General features: G+C 40.2%; 1 protein-coding gene across 2 annotated transcripts in view; it reads left to right on the top strand.

The window, feature by feature from the left end:
- The window catches only part of MYH10 (myosin heavy chain 10), a 133,889-nt gene that overhangs the window by 59,643 nt on the left and 51,604 nt on the right, over positions 1 to 22,642 (top strand). For both annotated transcript variants that reach the window (XM_082861231.1, XM_082861232.1), the window contains exons 7-12: positions 10,425 to 10,488; positions 12,208 to 12,306; positions 13,750 to 13,893; positions 14,147 to 14,242; positions 18,395 to 18,513; positions 19,144 to 19,296. In XM_082861231.1, the coding sequence (XP_082717357.1) occupies positions 10,425 to 10,488; positions 12,208 to 12,306; positions 13,750 to 13,893; positions 14,147 to 14,242; positions 18,395 to 18,513; positions 19,144 to 19,296 (675 nt within the window). The remainder of the gene's footprint in view (positions 1 to 10,424; positions 10,489 to 12,207; positions 12,307 to 13,749; positions 13,894 to 14,146; positions 14,243 to 18,394; positions 18,514 to 19,143; positions 19,297 to 22,642) is intronic.

Below are 22,642 nucleotides of genomic sequence, written 5' to 3'. Positions count from 1 at the left end.
TTCTTAGATTGTTTCCTAGCAAGACTGATTCTAGCAAGAATCACCCATTCAGTGTGAATTCTCAACAAACCCTGATTCAGCTGAGGTTCCACCTTCCAAAGTGCTTGTACTACTGAATAATCATCATTAAGTATGCTCAATCTAATATAGTAAAAGCTAATCTTTTTTTTTTTTTTTTTTTTTGAGTATAATTGCTTCACAACGCTGTGTTAGTTCCTGCCACACGATGAAGTGTATCAGCCATAGGCATACATATATCCCATCCCTCTTGGACCTCCCTCCCACCTCCACCCCCATCCCACCCATCTAGGTCATCACAGAGCACTGAGCTGATCTCCCTGTGCCATACGGCAGGTTCCCACTAGCTATCTGTTTTATACATGGTAGTGTATATATGTCAATCCTAATCTCCCAATTCGTCCCACCCTCCCCTTATGCCCCTGTGTCCACATGTCTGTTCTCTGCGTCTGTGTCTCTATTCCTGCCCTGCAAATAGGTTCATCTGTACCATTTTTCTAGACTCCACATATATGCGTTAATATACGATATTTGTTTTTCGCTTTCTGACTTACGTCACGCTGTGTGACAGATTCTAGGACCAACCACATCTCTACAAATGACCCAATTTCGTTCCTTTTTATGGCTGAGTAATATTCCATTGTATATATGTACCACATCTTCTTTATCCACTCCTCTGTTGATGGACACTTAAGTTGTTTCCATGTCCTGGCTATTGTAAATACTGCTGCAATGATCATTGGAGTGGATGTGTCTTTTTGAATTATGGTTTTCTCAGGGTATATGCCCAGTAGTGGGATTGCTGGGTCATATAGTAGTTCTATTTTTAGTCTTTTAAGGAACCTCCATACTGTTCTCCGTAGTGGCTGTATCAATTTACATTCCCGCCAACAGTGCAAGAGTGTTCCCTTTTCTCCACACCCTCTCCAGCATTTATTGTTTGTGGATTTGTTGATGATGGCCATTTTGACAGGTGTGAGGTGATACCTCACTGTACTTTTGATTTGCCTTTCTCTAATGGTTAGTGATGTTGAGCATCCTTTCATGTGTTTGTTGGCAATCTGTATGTCTTCTTTGGAGAAATGTCTATTTAGGCCTTCTGCCCATTTTTGGATTGGGTTGTTTGTTTTTTGATACTGAGCTGCATGAGCTGCTTGTAAATTTTGGAGATTAATCCTTTGTCAGTTGCTTCATTTGCAAATATTTTCTCCCATTCTGAGGGTCATCTTGTTTATGTTTTCCTTTGCTGTGCAAAAGCTTTTAAGTTTCATTAGGTCCCATTTGTTTATTTTTGTTTTTATTTCCATTTCTCTAGGAGGTGGGTCAAATAGGATCTTGCTGTGATTTATGTCATGGAGTGTTCTGCCTCTGTTTTCCCCTAAGAGTTTTAAAAAGTGTCTGGCCTTACATTTGGGTCTTTAATCCATTTTGAGTTTATTTTTGTGTATGGTGTTAGGGAGTGTTCTAATTTCATTCATATGGTAGTTCTATTTTTAGTTGTTTTTTTGTGGTTTTTTTTGCGGTATGCAGGCCTCTCACTGTTGTGGCCTCTCCCATTGTGGAGCACAGGCTCCAGACGCGCAGGCTCAGCAGCCATGGCTCACGGGCCCAGCCGCTCCGCGGCACGTGGGATCCTCCCGGACCGGGGCACGAACCTGTGTCCCCTGCGTCAGCAGGCGGACTCTCAACCACTGTGCCACCAGGGAAGCCCTATTTTTAGTTTTTTTATGAACATCCACACTGTTCTCCATAGTGTCTGTATCAATTTACATTTTCACCAACAGTGCAAGAGGGTTCCCTTTTCTCCACACCCTCTCCAGCATTTATTGTTTGTAGATTTTTTGATGATGACCATTTTGACAGGTGCGAGGTGATACCTCACTGTAGTTTTGATTTGCATTTCTCTAATGGTTAGTGATGTTGAGCATCTTTTCATGTGCCTCTTGGCCATTTGTATGTCTTCTTTGGAGAAATGTCTGTTTAGGTCTTCTGCCCATTTTTGGATGGGGTTGTTTGGGTTTTTTTGATATTGAGCTGCGTGAGCTGTTTTGTGTATTTTGGGGATCAATCCTTTGTCAGTTGCTTCATTTGCGAAATTTTCTCCGATTCTGAGTGTTGTCTTTTTGTCTTGTTTATGTTTTCCTTTGCTGTGCAAAAGCTTTTAAGTTTAATTAGGTCCCACTTGTTTATTTTTGTTTTTATTTCCATTACTCTGGGAGGTGGGTCAAAAAAGATCTTGCTGTGATTTATGTCAAAGAGTATTTTTCCTGTGTTTTCCTCTAAGAGTTTTACAGTATCAGGTGTTACATTTAGGTCTCTAATCCATTTTGAGTTTATTTTTGTGTATGGTGTAAGGGAGTGTTCTAATTTCATTCTTTTACATGTAGCTGTTCGCTTTTCCACTGCCTCGCTTGTTGAAGAGGCTGTCTTTTCTCCATTGTATATTCTTGCCTCCTTTGTCATAGATTAGGTGACCATAGGTGCATGGGTTTATCTCTGGGCTTTCTATCCTGTACCGTTGATCTATATTTCTGTTTTTATGCCAGTACCATACTGTCTTGATTACTGTAGCTTTGTAGTATAAAAGCTAATCTGTTTAGGAAAGATTTTTGATTAAGGCAGTATTCTTTTGATTAAGGCAGTATTCACCAAAGATTTTTGATTCAGGCAGTATTCTTAGCTATTCACCAAGAAACAAACGTATCTTTAATATTGACTTTGGGCTTTAATTCTTAGAAAGTCAACTTTATATTGATACGTACAGTATTTTTTTAAAGAGTTTAGTAGCTAGACTATTATCATAAGGCATTAACTGCACAATACAACAAGAACTTGATTTTAGCAGGTCCATAAAGAATAGTGAAGTAATTAGTTCCGTTGACTGACTCATGTTCAGTTAAAACACCCTTTAGCAGTTTCCTGTGGGTGTTGCCAACACTGTTTCTCAGGGGGTTAGAGAGTAGCCAGTGTAGACTCATTTTTAAATCAAATTTTATTAATTTAGATTTTTTGTTGTGCATTTCAGTTAACTGTGAAGCACCTACTCTTTGCCAGGCACTGTGCTGCTTACTGGTTATCTCCACTGGATGTCTAATGGATTTCCTGAATTAACAAATGGAACTTTTTCTCTTCGTTCAAAATTTCTTTTTTTAAGTCTGACGTCAGTACATGGCACCCTCAAGTCACCCAGTTGCTTAAACTTAAAATAAAAACAACAAAACCTAGAAAAACAAAATACCGAGGAATCATCCTTGATTGAGCCTTTTTCTCACGGCCCATGTCCAAGCCAGGAGGGAATTTTGTGGTTCCACCTCCAGGACGTATTTCACATCTGTCCACGGTTCTCCTTCTCCCTCCCTTAAACTCCTTGTTCGTCTCAAACCTGGTCTGAGGAGGTTTCCTCTATATCCTCTATCCCAGTGTCCTGCTGATTTCCCTTGTAGCACAGTCTGTAGTCGGCACTCTGCTCATCTGTGATCTCTCTCCTGCCAGCATGTAAGATCTCTGGCGGTAGGGACCCCATCCGCCTTGCTCTCTGGATCCTTAGTTGCCTCTGCCTCCCACGTGTAAGTACAGAGTAGGTATATGTATTTATGGAATCCACTGTTACAGCGTGGTTACCTACTAAGCACTTGACACTCTTCTATTATGCCCTGGGAATATATCAGTGCACAAAGCAAAGGTCTGCAGCCTCACAGAGCTCACCTTCAGTTGAGTTTTACCTTTAATGTGTTTTTGATGACATGCCATCATGTACAGTTGAGCTCGGGGAGTGTTGCACGTGCCAGGCTCTGAGAATATGCATGCCCCAGTTTTTTGGTTTTTTTTTTAAATTGAAGCATAGTTGATTTACAATATCATGTTAGTTTCAGGTGTACAGCAAAGTGATTCAGTTACACATTTTTTTCATATTCTTCTCCATTGTAGATTATTACAAGATATTGAATATCGTTCCCTGTGCTATACAGTAAATCCTTGTTGCTTATCTGTTTTATATGTAGTAGTGTGTATCTGTTAGTCCCATACTCCTAATTTATCCCTCCCCACCCTTCCCTTTTGGTAACTGTAAGTTTGTTTTCTATGTCTGTGAGTCTGTTTCTGTTTTGTAAATAAATTCATTTGTATTATTTTTTAGTTCCACATATAAGCAACATCGTGTAATGGGTCTTTCTCTCTCTGACTTACTTCGCTCAGTATGATAATCTCTGGGTCCATCCATGTTGCTGCAAATGGCAATGTTTCGTTCTTTTTTATGGATGAGTAGTATTCTGTTGTATCCATATGTACCACATCTTTTTATTCATTCATATGTTGCTGGACGCTTAGGTTGCTTCCTTGTCTTAGCTACTGTAAATAGGGCTGCTGTGAACATTGGGGTGCACGTATCTTTTCAAACTAGAGTTTTCGTCTTTTCCGTATATATACCCAGGAGTGGGATTGCTGGATCATACGGTAACTATTTTTACCTTTCTAAGGAACCTCCACCCTGTTTTCCATAGTGCGTATGCCCCAGTTTTAGAAGTGTGGGCAGAAGGTGCCTGGGAGCTGCTGGCCCCACAGCCAGGCCAGCCTGGGGTTGGGGCTGGGATTGCGGTTGGACGTCAGACCGAAAGAGTGACGTGACGTTCAAAGATGAGTTGTGTGTACAGTGGAATTCCGTGTGGTCATTACTTACAAGCCACATGCCTGCAGTGAAAATATTAGAAACTATAAACTCTGTAAATTTTAGAATCCACTTGTTTCCATTTCTTTGATCTGATATAGACAAGTACTTTCCTGAAGAATATCTTTTCTTTCAAAGGTGACTAGCTCATGGTTTGTATTGAAGGGGATTCTTTAGGAGAGCATTGCCCTTATGAAAATAACCGTTCACAATTAGTCCAGCTCTCTGTTTATGGACAAGTGAAATGCGTTCCAGATGGAGGAGATTTATGTAAAATGAACGTCTTGTAATGAAACTTTAGAAATGGAGTTCAGTTTCAAAATGATTGTATCAGCAGATACATCTCATCTTAGAAAGTTTTAGTAGGGATCACTTACCATATGTGCACAAATCTTTTCCTTTATTTCTTCTATTTTTTTTTTTCCTTTGCAAAGATTTAAGCCAATTTGGCAATTCCGTTTTACGTACCTTGTGGTAGCTAATTAGCCTCTAATTTTTGAAGCTAGATAAAGCCTCCAGGTGCCTCCTTACCCCTTGGCTACCAGGTTACAATGAAAGTGAGTCAGAATTCTGCGCCCTCACGTGTATTATCCGAGCAGGCACCAGAATCAATTTTGTGGGTAAATTGAACACAGTTGCTGCTCTGTCTTGTGTTGTGTCACTGAGCCTTTCTGTAAAGATTTACCGAGGCAAATGTGACAGTATCAGACACAGAACGTGGTCTGCACCACGCAACCCCCATCCTCCAGATCCACGGCTGCCCTCCCAACCCTGCAGCCCCTGGGGCTCGCTGCAGCCTTGACACCCGGCCCACACCAGACTGGCTGGCGGACATCTGTGTATTTCCAATCAGTCCATGGCTATTAATGTCACTCATTTTTCCCCAGGAATTTCTTAACATCCGTTACACTAAGTAACAGGGCCACTTAGTTCACAAGAAAACTCATTTTACTAATTAACAAAGCTTCTGGTGTAATCTGGAGATTAAGATAGTTGAAGCATTTACAATAGCCATCTGGCCTTGGGATTAAATCCTAACTAATTACTTCCCGAATGGGTTTTCCCATTTAGGGCAAATAGCTGCTTCCAGAGTGGAGATATTTCCTGGAGCAAACTACTACACATCCATAGCACGCTATCTGTCCTAACATGTTTTCAGGTAAATTACAGATCTTATGACAACTTTAAATACCAAATTAGGAAGGGGGAAAGTATTTTCAGAGCATGAAACAAACCTGCATTGTCCCTGCAGTAAGTTGCTAACACTCTAGATTTAATAACTATGGATACGTCTTAACCACCCACCGAAAAAGTTCCAGAAAGCCAATGTCGATTCAGAAGGAATAAAATTCTTTAAGTAAGATAATTTTCTTCTTATTTTCTTGACAGTATCAAAATATCCAGGTTGTCCTATTGCATCTTTTGAGTGAAATTCTTTAGTTTCTGTTTTACATAAGAGAGCGGATTCTGGCCATCTTTGCTGTTCAGACTCTTGCAGTAACATGCTGTCTTCGTTGTCCTTGGATTGGGAAGCAATGTGCATGGCATCAAAATGCATCCTCTATCATTAACACATAATGTACTTGTGCTTTTTTTTGCTTTTCCTTTGTTTTTGTTTTTATTGGCGAAATCCTGGTTGAATATTCTGAGTACCATAATCTGACCTATATGGGAATCAAATACAGTGTGGGCATCTTCACCACAAGTTTCTTCACATCATGTCTAAAAGATGAGGGGACCCAACCCATTTAAAAGTAAAACTCTGCTTCTTTTCCACTTTAGATTTGTATGTTAATAAAAACGTTAATTCTGAAAGAGTATTTATTATGTATGTGACGGAAAAGCTTTTCAACCTATATATTTTATTTTCTCCCCTGACCCCACCCCAAGACTAACACTGAAGTGATTTCCCATCCCCTGGCCTGCCTCTTACCTAATTTGCCAGGATGTTCAACATTAAGGGGAATATTTAAATCCTAGACCATTTGGGGGATATTCAGTAAAGTATTTCCTTTTGGTTCAGAAATTTTGCTTTTTTCTCTTGTCAAAGTATCGATACTTGGGTAGATCTCGTAAAATAGCTGAACATGAGTATCACTTAGCATAGAGAGTTGATAATTTCCAACTTTATAAGGTTTTTTTGTTTTGTTAAAGTGTTTTAAAAATAGAACCAAGATTTATTAGTTACTGAGTAGGTTGTTTCAGAGTTACTGGTTTCTTTTGGGGTCAGGACAGGGCCAGAGGGACACCCCCAGTCCACTCTGCCTTCTCCCACATGTAGGCTTTCTCATTCCATCCTCTTTTTTCATTAGTTTTTTGCCTGGCGCTTTTCCTTTAGCCAAAAGATATTTCTCTGGCACTAGCTGTAATGGTTAGAGCAACTACGGATGCCAGTTATAAAAAGGAAAGGGAACCGATTTGGCTAGGGAACTGATGAGCAAATTAGATGTTGTATGTTGGTGACTTTGTTTATCCAGGTAAGTGATCACATGTCTAAATTATTTGGGGACATTTCTTTTTAGGTTACCTGTTCAGAAGCCCATGTTTTTAGTTCAGAAGAGCTAAAAAATTTTAGTTTGTTTTTTTTTTCCTCCTTTGAATCTAACTTCCTTTTTTAGTTTATATTTTCTCATGAAGTAAAGGAAAAATAAGTTCACCCAATATAAAATGGATAGTGTTCAATTTAAAATTTTAAAGTTATTAGAGTTCAACATTACCAGTGTGATAACTTTGTCCTTTTGCCCAAATAAAGAATTTCTTTTGTTTAATGAATTTTGAACTTCTAATGTAGAGTGGCAAAGAAAAGGGAATAGGAAATAGTATAAGAAGTTGAAAGCTTAAACAGCATGTAGATAAATACATAATAAATTAGACAAGTTATTGAAAGCTGAACGTTTGTATTACTATATAATGAATTTTTAAGTGAAATATTCAGTAAGAATTAGGTGATATGATATGATTTTGATTAACCTTTCTGCAGGGTTAAAGTGAGAAGTTTGAAAAAGTATCTGAGCAGTTGTGTTGGCAGTGTAATCTTTGCAGCTTTGAAGTAATAACATTGTCTTGACTACTCTCTCTTAAAATAGTAATTTTTTATTAATGAAATAGTGTATAGATGATACAGCTGTTTAAAATTTGTAAAGAATTTTAATCCTCATTATAACATCAGGACCTGATTTTAGTTTTTGAGGTTTTTTTTTGAGCAGTTCTAATGATTTGTAAGGACTGATAGTTTTGAACTTTATTGTTTCTTAAGGGTCTTCCACAAAACAAGAACAAATATGACTTATTTTAAAAATACCATAAAACTCATTTTCTCTCATAATTACCATATGAGTCCTTTGGGCCATTTTATAAATCTAAGAAAAATTAAGGGTTTTAGTGATCCTATTTTTTTCTGTATTTTGTAACATTTTGCTATTTCATCATCCTTGGAATTGATTCATCATTATTCATCAGTTATTCCCAACAGTGTTTAAAAAGACTAAAAATAGGGGCTTCCCTGGTGGCACAGTGGTTAAGAATCCACCTGCCAACACAGGGGACACGGGTTCGAGCCCTGGTCCAGGAAGATCCCACATGCAGCGGAGCAGCTAAGCCTGTGTGCCACAACTACTGAGCCTGTGCTGTAGAGCCCGCAAGCCACAACTACTGAGCCCACGTGCCACAACTACTGAGCCCACGGGCGCGCCTAGAGCCCGTGCTCCGCAGCAAGAGAAGCTACCGCCACGAGAAGCCCAGGCACCGCAACAAAGAGTAAACCCCGCTCGCCGCAACTAGAGAAAGCCCGTGCGCAGCAATGAAGACCCAATGCAGCCAATAAATAAATAAATTTATTTATTTATTTTAAAAAAAGACTAAAGTAATAAGACTAATGGAATTGCCTAGAAGGAGGCTGTAACAGTGACTGTTGCATCATCCTTTCGTTTGCTTATTGTATTGCCCAAAGAATTGCATTATCTCTCAAGAAGGTATGAAAGAATGCTACAGATAGTATTTTTGTGGTCTGATTTTAGATTTCAGTGAACAGAATTGAAAAAATCAGAAGTTTTCACCTTAATGACAAAGAGCAGTAAAGTGACGGAGGAACACATTTCACAAATATTAGATGAATCCGAAGATGAATGCAAAGAGACAGGCAGCGTTGTAGACTCTGATGACAGTGAAATTGGTTCTGTAAGTCTCAGGTTGAGTCTTCAAATGGTACAGCCTTGAATTTTCTCAAACTCAAGAACAATCTGTTTCTAAAGACCAAAAGGAAATGTGTCATTGGCATCCAGTTAGTCATTCAACAGGAAGGATTTCCTAACTCAGAATTTTGTAATAAGAATCTGGACCGCTGGTTTTACTAAAGGGCCATGTGACAGTGTTCTTTCATCTTGTGTAATGTTTGTGGATCAGCATTTATGCAGTATGGTTTGTAAAGGGACAAATGCTGAAGGCAGAATTGTATATGAAAGTGATTGGAAGGAAGTGGACGGTGTAGAAATGAAGAGCTTAGCTGCTCCCTGGCATGTGGGATCTTCCCGGACCAGGGCTCGAACCCGTGTCCCCTGCACTGGCAGGCAGATTCTCAACCACTGTGCCACCAGGGAAGCCCCGTGATCTATTTTGAGTTAATTTTTGTATATGGTGTGGGGTAAGGGTCTAGGTTCTTTTTGTTTCATTTTGCATATTTTTCAAGCACCACTTGTTGAAAAGACTGGTCCTTTCCCTGTTAAATTACCTCGGCACCTTTGTCAAAGATGAACTGACCGAATGTGCGTGGTCTATTTCTGGACTCTGCTCCATTGTTCTGTATCTCTGTCCTTTAATCACAGTGTCTTAATTTTATAGCTTCTTGAAATCCAGTAGTGCACGTCCTCAAGCTCTGGTCCTCTTTCTCAGAATTGTTGTGACTTTGCTAGATCTTTTTCATTTCCCTTAAATTTTAGAATCTGCCTGTCCACTTCTATAAAGAAAGCCTTCCAATCCCTTGCCTTTTCATTTGCTGAATAACAGTAGTATGTTTACCAGTATCAGTCCTTAGCAGTCCTGGAATTTTTTATCATTATTATGTTCCTTTATTTTGCAAAGTATTTAATTTGGCCTTTTATATCAGTATTTATAAGTAAGATATTTGCTTTTATATTGCTTTCCCTTGTTTATGATCTCTTTACCAGTTTGGGTATTCAGTGTTATGACAACTTTATAAAATGAATTATGAAAGAATCGCTGTTTTCTGTTTCCCTGAAACAGTTATGCAGTAAAGCAATCAAATATTCCCTAGGAATTTGCAAAACTATTTAAGACCAATCCGTCATTTTTAAAGGAGTAATTATATTTTATTATTTTCTATGATTATGGTCGGTTCAAGTTTTCTCTTGTTGTTTTCCTGAACGGATTTCTGTTTTCTTAGGAAGTCATCTATATTATTTACTTTTTTCAAGTCTAGCATTATAGGGCTGGGCATAGTGTTCCTTTAAAGCTATTAAAATCTTTCAGATCATTTAGAAGAGCTTTTAAAAAGTTCTAAATGGTTAGGGTTTCATTTTTATTATGTCAAGGAGAGTAACCTATCCTAACCCTACATTTTAAAATTTATTGAGGCTTTTTCTTTTTATTTGGGGCAATATGTAAGATCCGCTTTTGTAAGCAATTCATGGATACATGACAGGGTACTTTGGCTTATTGTTTTATTATAGTGTCAGATCTCCTGTGTCCTTAATTTATTTTCAGTTTTCTCTTTGTGATTTATTTTCAGGGCAAGTTTATTCGGATCAACTTTGACGTAACTGGCTATATCGTTGGGGCCAACATTGAAACATGTATCCTTTTTCATAATCACATTATTCAAAATAGAGAATGCTTTAATTTTCCTGTGGCCTCGTGGCAACCCTCTGTGGTACCTCTCCCGTTATCCAGATGATAAAACTTTAGCCCAGAGAGATTGTGACTTGTTCAAATACCTTCAACTTCAGAATATGAACTCCAAAGTGGTATTTTGTTGTTGTTTGTTTTTAACACCAGGTCATGATCTGGTCACATGCCTGGGGAAGTGGAGAGTCCCACTGAGGTGAGGGTACCTGTACATCGACCCAGGAAGTGTTTGTGTGCTGTAAGGACGTTTAGGTGAATACCGATATGTTGAAAACATCTTCAGTTACTGCCGTGTTAGCCCATTTTTTACCATCTACTTCTGATACTAGTGGGATGAGCATGTCCCATCAAAACAAACCTTATTGATGTACAGAGCTGAAGTAGTTTCAGTTAGTGTTAAGCAGACTAAAACTAGAGGCAAAAAAAGTCAAATACATAGACTAGTCTTAAGAAATGTCGCATGCATAGAATGGCCTTAAAGAATGATAGGTATATAAAGAATTGATTTGATTTAAGAGATAATAAATTAGAAATGATTCTGAATGATGATGTGCCAGTTAGGAAAGATACAGGTGACAATCCTCTGATACTTGTTAACTACTCTTTAGTGATAGAAATACACTGCTTCTATCCCTCAGGTGAGGGATGAATCAAACTTTTCCTGTTAATTCAGAACTGTGTTTTGTGTCTCTAAATATGCTCAGAGCCAGAAAACACAAGAAGCACTTGAAAATGACAGGCGAACGGAGCTAGAGTTTCTTCATACCGGGGAGCATCGTTCATGTGAGTGTACTTTTCGCCGGATGTGGAGGATGTGTTTGGGATAGTCTGATTTAAAATCAGGCTGTATGGTACACACATAATTCACTTTGGTGGCCCCTGGGAAGCTTTACTTCAGAGGAGGCAGTCCTCTCCCAAAGCAGTGAAACTGAGACTCTGAGAGTCCAGTGTGGCTTTCAACCCAGAGACACACTGGGAGCATCAAGGCCCCGTGGACAGAGAACCCAAGCAGGCCCCAGATGTGCGTCCTGATACCCAGGCGGAGGCGTGGTGTTAATGACGTGCAGGCGCTGAGTGGGGGACTCAAAGGGGTAGGACAGGAGTTTATGCACATGTATTTTGGAGTTCAACAAAGTGTTGATTTGTACCTCTACCACTTATTAGCTGGTGGTTTTTTTTAAGTTTTTCTACATACAATGCTTCGCATTTTTATTATTTATTTGTTTGTTTATTTGTTTATTTTTGGCTGCGTTGGGTCTTCGTTGCTGCGCGTGGGCTTTCTCTAGTTGCGGTGAGCGGGGGCAACTCCTCGTTGCGGTGCGCGGGCTTCTCACTGCGGTGGCTTCTCTTGCTGCGGAGCACGGGCTCTAGGCGCACGGGCTTCAGTAGTTGTGGCTCATGGGCTCTAGAGCACAGGCTTAGTAGTTGTGGCGCATGGGCTTAGTTGCTCCGCGGTACGTGGGATCTTCCTGGACCAGGGATTGAACCTGTGTCCCCTGCGTTGGCAGGCAGACTCTTAACCACTGCTCCACCAGGGAAGTCCCAGCTGTGTTATTTTGAGTAATTTCTTTGTGCCTTGGTTTCCTTATTTGTGAAGTTGTGATAGTAATTCTGATGTTAAAAGGCTTTTCCTGCCTTCAGTGTCACCCTTAACCTCCTTTGCTCAGACCTTCTGGAAAAATCTCGTGCTGTTCGTCAAGCAAAAGATGAACGTACTTTTCATATCTTTTACCAATTGTTATCTGGAGCAGGAGAACATCTGAAGTGTAAGTTACAAAGTTTTTTACTATTTTATATTCAGTTGAGTATCTTTTTTAATATTAAAAAAGTTTTTTGAGAAAGAGAACAGTTTTGGGAAACAGATTTATACACATACACCAGAATCCTAGCCGGTTAAATTACGAAAATGATGTTGAACTTCCAAGCCATGGGATCAGTACTTTAAGTGGCAAGCATATGGGTGGTGTTCTATTATCTTCTGTACTTTTGTTTCTTTTCTTTTAAAATAATTTTAAATTAGAAGACAAATGATGTGTTTTTATACACATTCCATTTCAAAGTTTATAAATACAAAAGTAAGAGAAAATACATTTACTTAATAAAATTAACTTGAATAAATATGTGTATTCCTAGATTTACAACTGAATATGTGTTATGCTTCCAGTAGTACTAGAAAGAACCTGTGCGGATTTTTATTTTTTTATTTTGTGAATCACAAGGTTAGGGTTGGACAGGGTAAAAAGTAAATTCTGTTCTGGGTCAGAGTTTTGCTGGGTCAGGAGGGAGAGGAGAAGGTACACAACTTTCCAGTTTCTTCTGAGTTTCAAAGTCCGTGCTGCTTCTGGCAAGCAAGCGATACCCAGTAGAAGCTCAATGTGATGTAAATAAGAAGTAAGGGATGGGGGTGATCGGGAGAAATCCTCTGCGGCACAGCCAGTTACACAGAAAGCTAGGAGCACGTGATAACATCTACTGAAGGGATAACGACCTGTTTTACTATTCTGAGTGCTCCTGAGAACGTCCTTCTGCTCTTAAGAACACATTCCTTGAAGGAGTCGGTTGAGTTCTCTCTAACTCATGGACCCTGAAGTATAGAGTCAGTGGGAGTGTCCGTTATAATACCCTGTCAGACTACTACTGTGTCAGACATCACTCTCAGAGGCAATGTACCGCTAAACAGACTGAGTTGGAGAAACAGTTTCAAGGCATTGTCTGGACTCAGCATTTGCCTGGTCCATATTCTACACCTTCCATATCCAAGTCTTTATCTAGGCCCATGTGCAGTCTTCACATTGACCTCATAGTGTGTGCTATAAACTCCTTGCTAATATAGGAACATAGAATATGGGTTTGAAAGCTTTCCCTCAAAAGATGCCTAAAATATTTAAATCTGAAAATCAAGCTGAGTTATCTGGAAGATTATCATACCCCAGCTTTCTGATTTCAAATATAATATTATACAAACCGCTGTTCCCCAAGGCCCCTGTTTAGATGTTTGTAGTTTACATCATCGTTTTCCTTCATTGTACAGATAATGGAAAACTGTCTTATGTCTGTGTATTTAACATGAGCATATAAAGAAAGAAGAAGTACGTGGTGGTGATGGGTTGCATGTTCTTCTGCCATGTGGGTGCAGTTGGAAGGTGGGGATGTGCTTGAGTCTGTTGCTGACTCTTTATTACGTTGTATCCTGTTACATTTTCTTTCAGCTGATTTGCTCCTTGAAGGATTTAATAACTACAGATTTCTCTCCAATGGCTATATTCCTATTCCGGGACAGCAAGACAAAGATAACTTTCAAGAAACGATGGAAGCAATGCATATAATGGGCTTCTCCCACGAAGAGATTCTGTGTATGTGTGATTTCTCTCATAAGATTCTGATGCTCAGTTTTCATAAGACTTATAAATTGGGGGTAAATTACCTGAACTAGAAAATGATTGAGAAACTAATGGGAACTGCCTGTAATTTTATGAAATCCTGAGATTTGTCTTACTGAAAAATTTTGCATAGCTAATTTTTAGCACAACATAAGTTAGAATATGTCTCTGCTACATTTTGATGCAGTATCTTAATTAATTCTTTTCTTTTTATATCAACATAAAGCGATGCTTAAAGTGGTATCTTCAGTGCTACAGTTCGGAAATATTTCTTTCAAAAAGGAACGAAACACTGATCAAGCTTCCATGCCGGAGAATACAGGTAATTGATGAATACTGATTTTATTTCCGTGGTCTGTTGTGTTCTCCAAAAACATGTTACAACGCAAGCATAAAAGTCCTCCTGAAGTGTTTCCTATGAGACTCCACGTGCCTAGGAGTAAGGGTCACTCTGATTCCATAAAGGAGGGAAGAGAATGGGGTGCAGGGTGAGACGCGGCAGTGGAGACTGCCTTAGCGATGGGGCGTTAGGACTGGGGGGTGGAAGGCTGCAGAGACCACAGGGCTCACCTGAAACGGAGCTGCAGCTGCTAGGTTCTATGGCCAGTCTTCTCCTTGGCAGCAGTATAGGCCCAGGGCTGCCAACTAGAATTGACTTTTCAAAGAAAGGTGGAAACCTAGATTTTAATATGAAATCTTCAAGCTTTTAAACATCGAAAATGGATCGAAATTCACACTGGTCAAGGACAGAAGTTTGTGAACCATAAAATGTGTTTGCAAGCCTTGTGGGGTCTGCTTCTGAAGGTCTGGAGACAAAAAGAAAACTGAGGAATCAGTGTATTGACTCCAATGCTTGATCACCCGAGGACGTTATCCTGCCTCACAGGATCCACCGTGGCCAGTGAAGGCTGACGTGCATCACAGTCTCTGCCCTGGAAATCGGCCTTCTTTGTTGTAACCAATATTAATTTAATTCTGTGTAACCCTTTTAAGGGACCTGTCCGTCTCCTGATACCTCATCACCACCATTTCCTGACAGAGCCTCTGCACCTCATCCTAAATCTTTAGATTTCCAGGATCATGAAATATATCATTCAGTCAAAGTATTTTGATTGACATTTGGGCCAGCTTCTTCCATATAGCTTTCACGTGGTTAAGTAAGACTTAAAATTGAGCAGTTTAAGATTTAGAACAAGAAATGTATTAGTGTAACTTTGCTTGGAAATCTTGACCTAGAGGTAGAAGAGAATCAGGTCACCCTTCTGAAAGACAAGGCAGCCAAGTGTGTTTCTACTTTTTAAAATATAATGTGATAGGTTTCCTACTTGTTATTTTTTTTTACCTTTAAAAAATATTTATTTGGCCGCGTTGGGTCTTCGTTGCCGCACACAGGCTTTCTCTAGTTGCAGCGAGCGGGGGCTGCTCTTCATTGTGGTGTGCGGGCTTCTCCTTGCAGTGGCTTCTCTTGTTGTGGAGCACGGGCTCTAGGCGCACAGGCTTCAGTAGTTGTGGCACGTGGGCTCAGTAGTTGTGGCTCGCGGGCTCTAGAGTGCAGTCTCCGTAGTTGTGGCACACAGGCTTAGTTGCTTCACAGCATGTGGGATCTTTCTGGACCAGGGCTCGAACCCGTGTCCCCCGCATTGGCAGGCAGATTCTTGACCAATGCGCCACCAGGGAAGTCCTCTACTTGTTATTTTAAGATAACTTTTAGCTTATAATGGTTGATTTTGTTTTCCTTGTTTTTTTAATGCCCTTGATTTGTTACTTTTTCATACAATTTTATAGACTATGGCATTTGAAAATTTCCCTGAAAATCTGGAAATGTCTCATAATGGCAAGGCTTTCCCTCTCTTTTTGTTTTTTCTCTATTCTTTTCCTTCTTTCTTTTCTTCTTTCTCCTTTCCTTTATCTCTTTCTAACTTTATTTTTCTTTCTTTCCATCCTTCCCTCCTTTTTCCTTTTTTCCTGCTTCATTTACAGAACAACTGTTTTTTTAAAAAAAAACAACTAAAATGGCTCCAGTGTCATTGCTTCATTGCTGTTCACTACATCACCAGTAATGAAAGTAAAATAAATCTCTTTCTAATTGTATGAGAAGCTTTAAAAAATTACAACTCTATAAATAATTTTTCTCAAATTATTACCTATATTAGGTCGTGGTGGTTAATTAACACTTGCTGTGTTGCAGCGTGTTAAGAGTTTGTACTTTTTAATTACAGTAAAATTTAAACATGTAATAGGAGAGAGAAGAGTGTAGAGAACTCCCCGCATTCTCGTCACCTGCCGTAGACAGTCACCAGCTCACGGCCTGTTGTGTTTCATTCATACCACCTCTCACTTGCCCTTTTCTGGATTATTTCAAAGCAAGTCCCAGATGTTTCATTTGTAAATATTTTAGTCTGATGCTTGACTCAGGATCAAAATACAAGGGCCTGAAGTGAGCATATACACTTGGACTTCTTTTAGTATTGGTGATATTTCTTTCTCTTACAGAGTTTTTCAGGTTATCAATATTTAAAAATTTTTTAATTGTGATAAAATTACACATAGCAAAATTTATTTTGACCATTTTTAAAGCGTACAGTTCAGTAATGTATATTCGCATCATTATGCGGTCAGTCTCCAGAATTCATCTTGCAAACTTAAACTCTAAGACAACTCCCCATTTCCCCCTCCCCCAGCCCCTGGCAACCACCATTCTAGTTTGTTTCTATGAATTTGACTAGTCTAGGCACCTCGTAGAAGTGGAATCATTCAGTATTTGTCTTTTGTGACTGGCGTATTTCATCAGGTTATTAATATGTTATTATACGTTAATTTCCCATGGCATTTTTACGTGTTGGTACCAAAGTGGCATTTCTTAAAAAAGACTTATTCTCTACTATTGTCTATAGTACTAAAAGTAAAATTATCTTTATTAAACATGAATCTCTACAGCGCATTCCTCCTTATCCACTCCCCGCCCCATGAATAAGGTAAATATAGCAAATAGCTGTTAACCAGTAGTACCAGAGCACCACAAATTCAAAAGAAAAAAATACATTTAATCACAGAAATTTATCACAAACATAATAATGAACCAAAAGGAAGAGCACGTTTTGATTATTGGCCTTTGGCTATAAGGCAGTTTGAAACGAGATAGAATCTGAAAAAAACAATCACAAACAGACCAAGCGAGAGCTGGGAAATTAGGGTCATTATTGCTGCTTCAAAAACAAAAACAAAAACCAAAAAAAGACTGCCAGATCTAACCACCTCTCTGCAGGAGAACAGAGGCCGGAGGCACATGTTAAATGACCACGGGGTGCAATCAGGGTGAATGGTTCCGTTTCCAGTGATGCTGAAACATTTACGTGCGCCTCCCAGGAGTTGCCTTCAGAGCGATATTGGCAAATTATTACCTTTTAGATTGAATATGACTCTTTTAAAACATAAATGGCAAATAAGAGGATAATAGGCTTAGGAAGTAGAAAATGTGATGCAATTATAAGGGAACTTGTTTTCCTGGTAGAGGAAAGTAAGCCAAGGTATAACCAAACTCTAAAATCTATTTTTTCGCTGCTAAAATGATGTTTATCGTGATAAAGCACGAGAGTGTAGGCAATTTCCTTTTGCTTCTTTGTATTTTTCAACTTCCCATTCAATACGTGCACACGAGCACACACATGTAGGTTAACTAAAAGGAGGCAGGACGTAGGGGTTGAGGAGGGCAGCTGGTAAGAGCTGGCGAGAAGAGTCACAAAGCAAAGGAAGTGCTCGCTGAGGCACGGCCTGCCCTGCCCACCCAGGGAGCTGCTAGGTTGCCAACAGTTCACCTGGATCACAGGGGGGTAGGATGCAGTGCGTCTTTGAGAAGGAACTTGGTTATGCTTCTAACGTGATTTAAAATGTACTTACCCTTATAGAATTTTATTGTTATTTTAACACTTAATCAAACATTTATTGTAATAATTGGAATACTTGTTGGACCTTAGTGACATTAGACAGTGAACTTCTGCTGAGGTGGGTGCCCTAATGCTGGTGAGAATCAACAGTAACAAAATGAGCAGCTTTTTAGCCGAGGAATCAAATAATTTTAATAACCTTTAGGTTTCTTGCCTACTAGAATATTGTTAGGATCACTATATGGGCATGATTAGTTGTCTTGGTAACATGATGATTTGAACTATTTTAAACACCGTTTTTCTCATTCTGTGCATTATCCATGGGTTCTAAGACTTAGTAACTTGCATTAAGTTACCCAGAATAAGTAACTGCTGACTCATCTTCTCTTATATAGCCTAAGGATGAGTAGTATTCATTTGAAAGGAGGAAGGTCGTTGTCATCAGACCTAAAACTTGCCCAACCTTGTGCCTTATATTTAATTTCTTAATACAATTTGATAATTACTCAGGCGTTTCCAGTGTTGACTGAATATATTGTGACTAAATCATAAGTGGAAGCCTAGCATTTAGGAGACCTTTTACCCTCTAGTTGCCCAGAAACTCTGCCATCTTCTGGGCATGAATGTGATGGAGTTCACTCGGGCTATTCTCACCCCCCGGATCAAGGTCGGCCGAGACTACGTGCAGAAAGCACAGACCAAAGAACAAGTAAGTTTCACGTCAGTTGCTGCCACACGTTTGTCTGAATGACCACCATGGCCGTTAGACCTTGTGATGGGCATGTAACAAACCGAATCAACAGCAGCTCTATTACATGGATGTTTCCCGGCACTAATTGAGTACTTTGTCTCAGAACGTTTTTAGAGGTGACTTGTAAAAAAAAGGAAATCTGAAATATCACCGTGAGTTTTCCCCAGGTAGATGGATCGTACATGTTCCCCAGGGCATGTACCTCAGGGTCCCGCCCGACAGGGGGGTGCCCTGCTTGCTCCCTTGTCCCTGTTGGGGGGAGGGGAGACAGCGCCAAGAATGCGGGCGTCAGATCCACCCGTTTCCTGGTGGACTCTGGGCAGATGCGCCGCCTAGAACCCCGGGGCAGAGGGAAGAGTTTATTTTTACTGGGCGTCTCCACCCATTTCCTACATTGATTATCTCCAGTGTACATTTAATTGTACTAATACCCTCTGTTGATGTATAAAATTCAGAGAGGATTAAGCAGTCAGTGCTCTTTTAGGGTTTTGGGGGCGCTGTAGCTCATTAAACTCCCTCCATCAAACAGCTGTTAGTGTTTTGTTGAGATTATTTCTGGAATAAAAGGTTGATGTTGTCTAATTACAGGCAGATTTTGCAGTAGAAGCTTTGGCAAAAGCTACCTATGAGCGGCTCTTCCGCTGGCTCGTACACCGCATCAACAAAGCTCTGGACAGGACCAAACGGCAAGGGGCGTCTTTCATTGGAATCCTGGATATCGCTGGATTTGAGATTTTTGAGGTATATCTTTCTCCCTCCTGCTTTTCCTTCCTTCTGTTTACTCTTTTAACAAGTAACACTTAAGACTCCCTCTGTACCAGCTGCAGTGCCAGCCACCAGGGATATGATGGTGGATAAGTAGGTACAGTCCCTGCCATTCTATTGATAGTAGAGAGTCAAACATTGAGTGACAGAAACCCAAAATTCTCAGAATTTTGGATAATGAAGTGAGGGGGGGGGCTGTGATAGAAGGAATTTGCGGGGGCCCACTGTGGAAGATGTGTCTGCAGCAGTAAGAGTGGAGCACGAGAAGCCCCCGGCCTCAGGAAGAAGCCCCAGCATAATGAGAGTAGGTCCAGTGGTCCTGTATGGGAGAGAACTTGTCAGATGTGAGAAACTGCTAGAAAGCCAGTGGGACTAGATGTAGCTGACCAGAGGGGCAGAGGAGCTGGAGACATGGAGTGGGAGATGGAAAAGCAGAAGCAGGGAGCCAGCGGAGGATGGCGTTGCCGTAGCCTGGCGGCCAGATGACACTGGCTTGAGCGGGAGTCAGGAGCAGCTGTGTGAGATCAAGAGATGAGGAAACATAGTGGACTCTGTTCTGAAGATACACCCACAGGATTTGGTGGTGCACCTCAATGTATTTCACTACTAATCTGACTAGATTTCTCCAAACACTCACCATCAATCCATCAAAGGTGTGTAGTCACATACCTGCTGTGGTTTTGCTAAACGTTGATAAAATTTTGGTCTCCTAAAAATGTGTATCTTTATCTCTCCTTTGATAGACACTATATAGCAAGGCACAAATACTGAATTAAATACTTCTTGGGATCAGTGTGCTGCTTTGACCAGTTGGATACTGAATTGTCCGATTTTAAAATGAACCCCTTTGGACCATATAAGTCTGTCCTCATAAAATCTGAACTATTACTGGTATAAGCAGTTTTATCCCCCAAACTGCCACTGACACTATAAAAGATTGCTTTCATATGTTTTTTGTTTTTTAATTTATTTATTTTTGGCTGCGTCGGTCCTTCGTTGCTGTGCGCCGGCTTTCTTTAGTTGCGGCGAGCGGGGGCCCCTCTTTGTTGTGGTACACAGGCTTCCCATTACAGTGGCTTCTTTTGTTGTGGAGTGCGGGCTCTAGGTGAGCGGGCTTCAGTAGTTGTGGCTCGAGGGCTCTGGAGCTCAGGCTCAGTTAGTTGTGGCGCACGGGCTTAGTTGCTCCGCGGCATGTGGGATCTTCCCGGACCAGGGCCCGAACCCGTGTCCCCTGCCTTGGCAGGCAGATTCTTAACCACTGCACCACCAGGGAAGCCCCAAGATTGCTTTAATATGTATTGATTTGTGAATAACTGAAAAACCATGAAAGGTGGCTGCGTGCAAATTGCATGTCTGTTGCCTTCCTGTATATAAACAATCAGAAGATACAGTGAAAGAAAAGACCCCCACTTCCAGCTGCCAACAAGAACAGATGAAATACCTAAGAAGAAATGGGCAAGATTTAGTTGACAACTTTACAGTGCAACTGTGAAAAAATGAAAGACTTAAAGAAATGTAAAAATATAGCTTGTTCTTGGATGAGAAAATTCAGCATTGTAAAGGTGTAAATCTTCCCCAAATTCATGTTTTTTTTTAAAATGTTTTTAACATCAAGAAAGAAGAGCATAGATTTTATCTTATTTATTTATCTATTTATTTTTGGCTGCATTGGGTCTTTGTTGCTGTGCTTGGGCTTTCTCTAGTTGCAGTGAGCAGGGGCTACTTACTCTTCATTGCGGCGCACAGGCTTCTCATTGCGGTGGCTTCTCCTGTTGTGGAGCACGGACTCTAGGCACACGGGCTCAGTAGTTGTGGCGCATGGGCTTAGTTGCTCTGCGGCATGTGGGATCTTCCCAGACCAGGGCTTGAACCCGTGTCCCCTGCATTGGCAGGCCGATTCTTAACCACTGTGCCACCAGGGAATTCCCCCAAATTTATCTTTAAAGTGAACGTACTTGTTTAAAACCTATTTCAAGGGGTAGAGGAGGACTAGGCAACCTGCTTCTAAAACTAATTTGAAAAATAAGTTAATTAAAGTATAGATAGTAAAATTCGGAAAAAGAAATGAAAAGAGGATATTAAGAGATAAAACATTATAAAGCTGTATGGTTTTGACGTACGAATATACACAGACAGTAAAAAAAGAAAAAGGAAAATGTTTTAGACGCTAAAAATGCAGGATTGTTTAGTGAGTGTTATTTGTCATGGAAAAGAATGGAAAATGTCCACTGTTAGGAGATGTATGCTCACCGTAGGAGATTGGTTTGATTAATTACATATATTCATGCAATAGAGATCTATGCACCCATTATAAAGAATGAGGTGGCATTATATTACAGGCTCCAAGATGCGTTGTTAAGTCTTTTTAAAAATCGGGGTCACACACATTTATGAGTGCACAGACTATTTCTGGAAGGATCACAAGAAATAGGTGACAGTGGTTGCTTACAGGAGAGCAAGTGGGTGACTGGAGTGAGACTTCTCAGTGCAACTCTGTACATTTTTAATTTTATACCACGTGTTACCAATTTAAAAATCGATTATTTTAAAATACAGTTGGTAGCTTAAATATGAAGACAAGTAGAAATCCATTAAAGAAAAATTCCATCACATGTAGTAGCCCAGGCTAAATAGAGCACTAAGATCTCATGATCTTAAGGCAGAGCAAAATCCATTCATATAAGCGTAACCAAGCACCATCGGGTGGTCTGCAGGTGTTGATGTGGGTCACTAGAAATACGGCGTTGAACACGGCAGGCTCTGCCCTGGCCCTCCTAGCGTGACCTCGTTCTAAGACGCTGAGTGTGACACCTCCCAGGGAAGATTGGAATGGCTTTTTCAGACTATAAGTCTATTCTTTGGGGCTTGATTAAACCTTCCCTAATTAAAGATCACTTTATAATGAAAGAGGTTGTTTATGGGCCCATGGTACTTGTGTGGACAGCATGGAAGCAGAAGAAAAGGCTGAGTACTTCTCATATAAGGCGACTGCTTTAAGAAAATCATCCCTGTTACTTCATCCATCCATGTTTCATCCCATCAGCAGCACAATAGAGAAATGGGCAGATTTCACAGAGAGGGAAAGAGAAATGTCTGTAACAGATGAAAAGGTTATATTTGTTTCTACTATTGTTTTCCTTAACTCACTCTGGAGCCGGTGGCCTAAGTAAGGAGCAGAGGAGGCCGTAGCCCATCTGTCCTCTGGACCCTCAAAGCTCATGGAGACGTGCTTGCCTCCTTGGCCTCTGGCCTTCCCAAGTCTCTTTGTTTCTCTTCATTTTCTCACTTTCTTTCTCATTTATTCATTTCTCTTCATTAACCA

Source organism: Leucopleurus acutus (assembly GCF_964270905.1).
Source record: "Leucopleurus acutus genome assembly, chromosome: 19".
Lineage (NCBI taxonomy): Eukaryota > Metazoa > Chordata > Mammalia > Artiodactyla > Delphinidae > Leucopleurus > Leucopleurus acutus.
The sequence above is the reverse complement of the archived record's forward strand: the minus strand, read 5'-3'. Positions and strand labels throughout refer to the sequence as shown.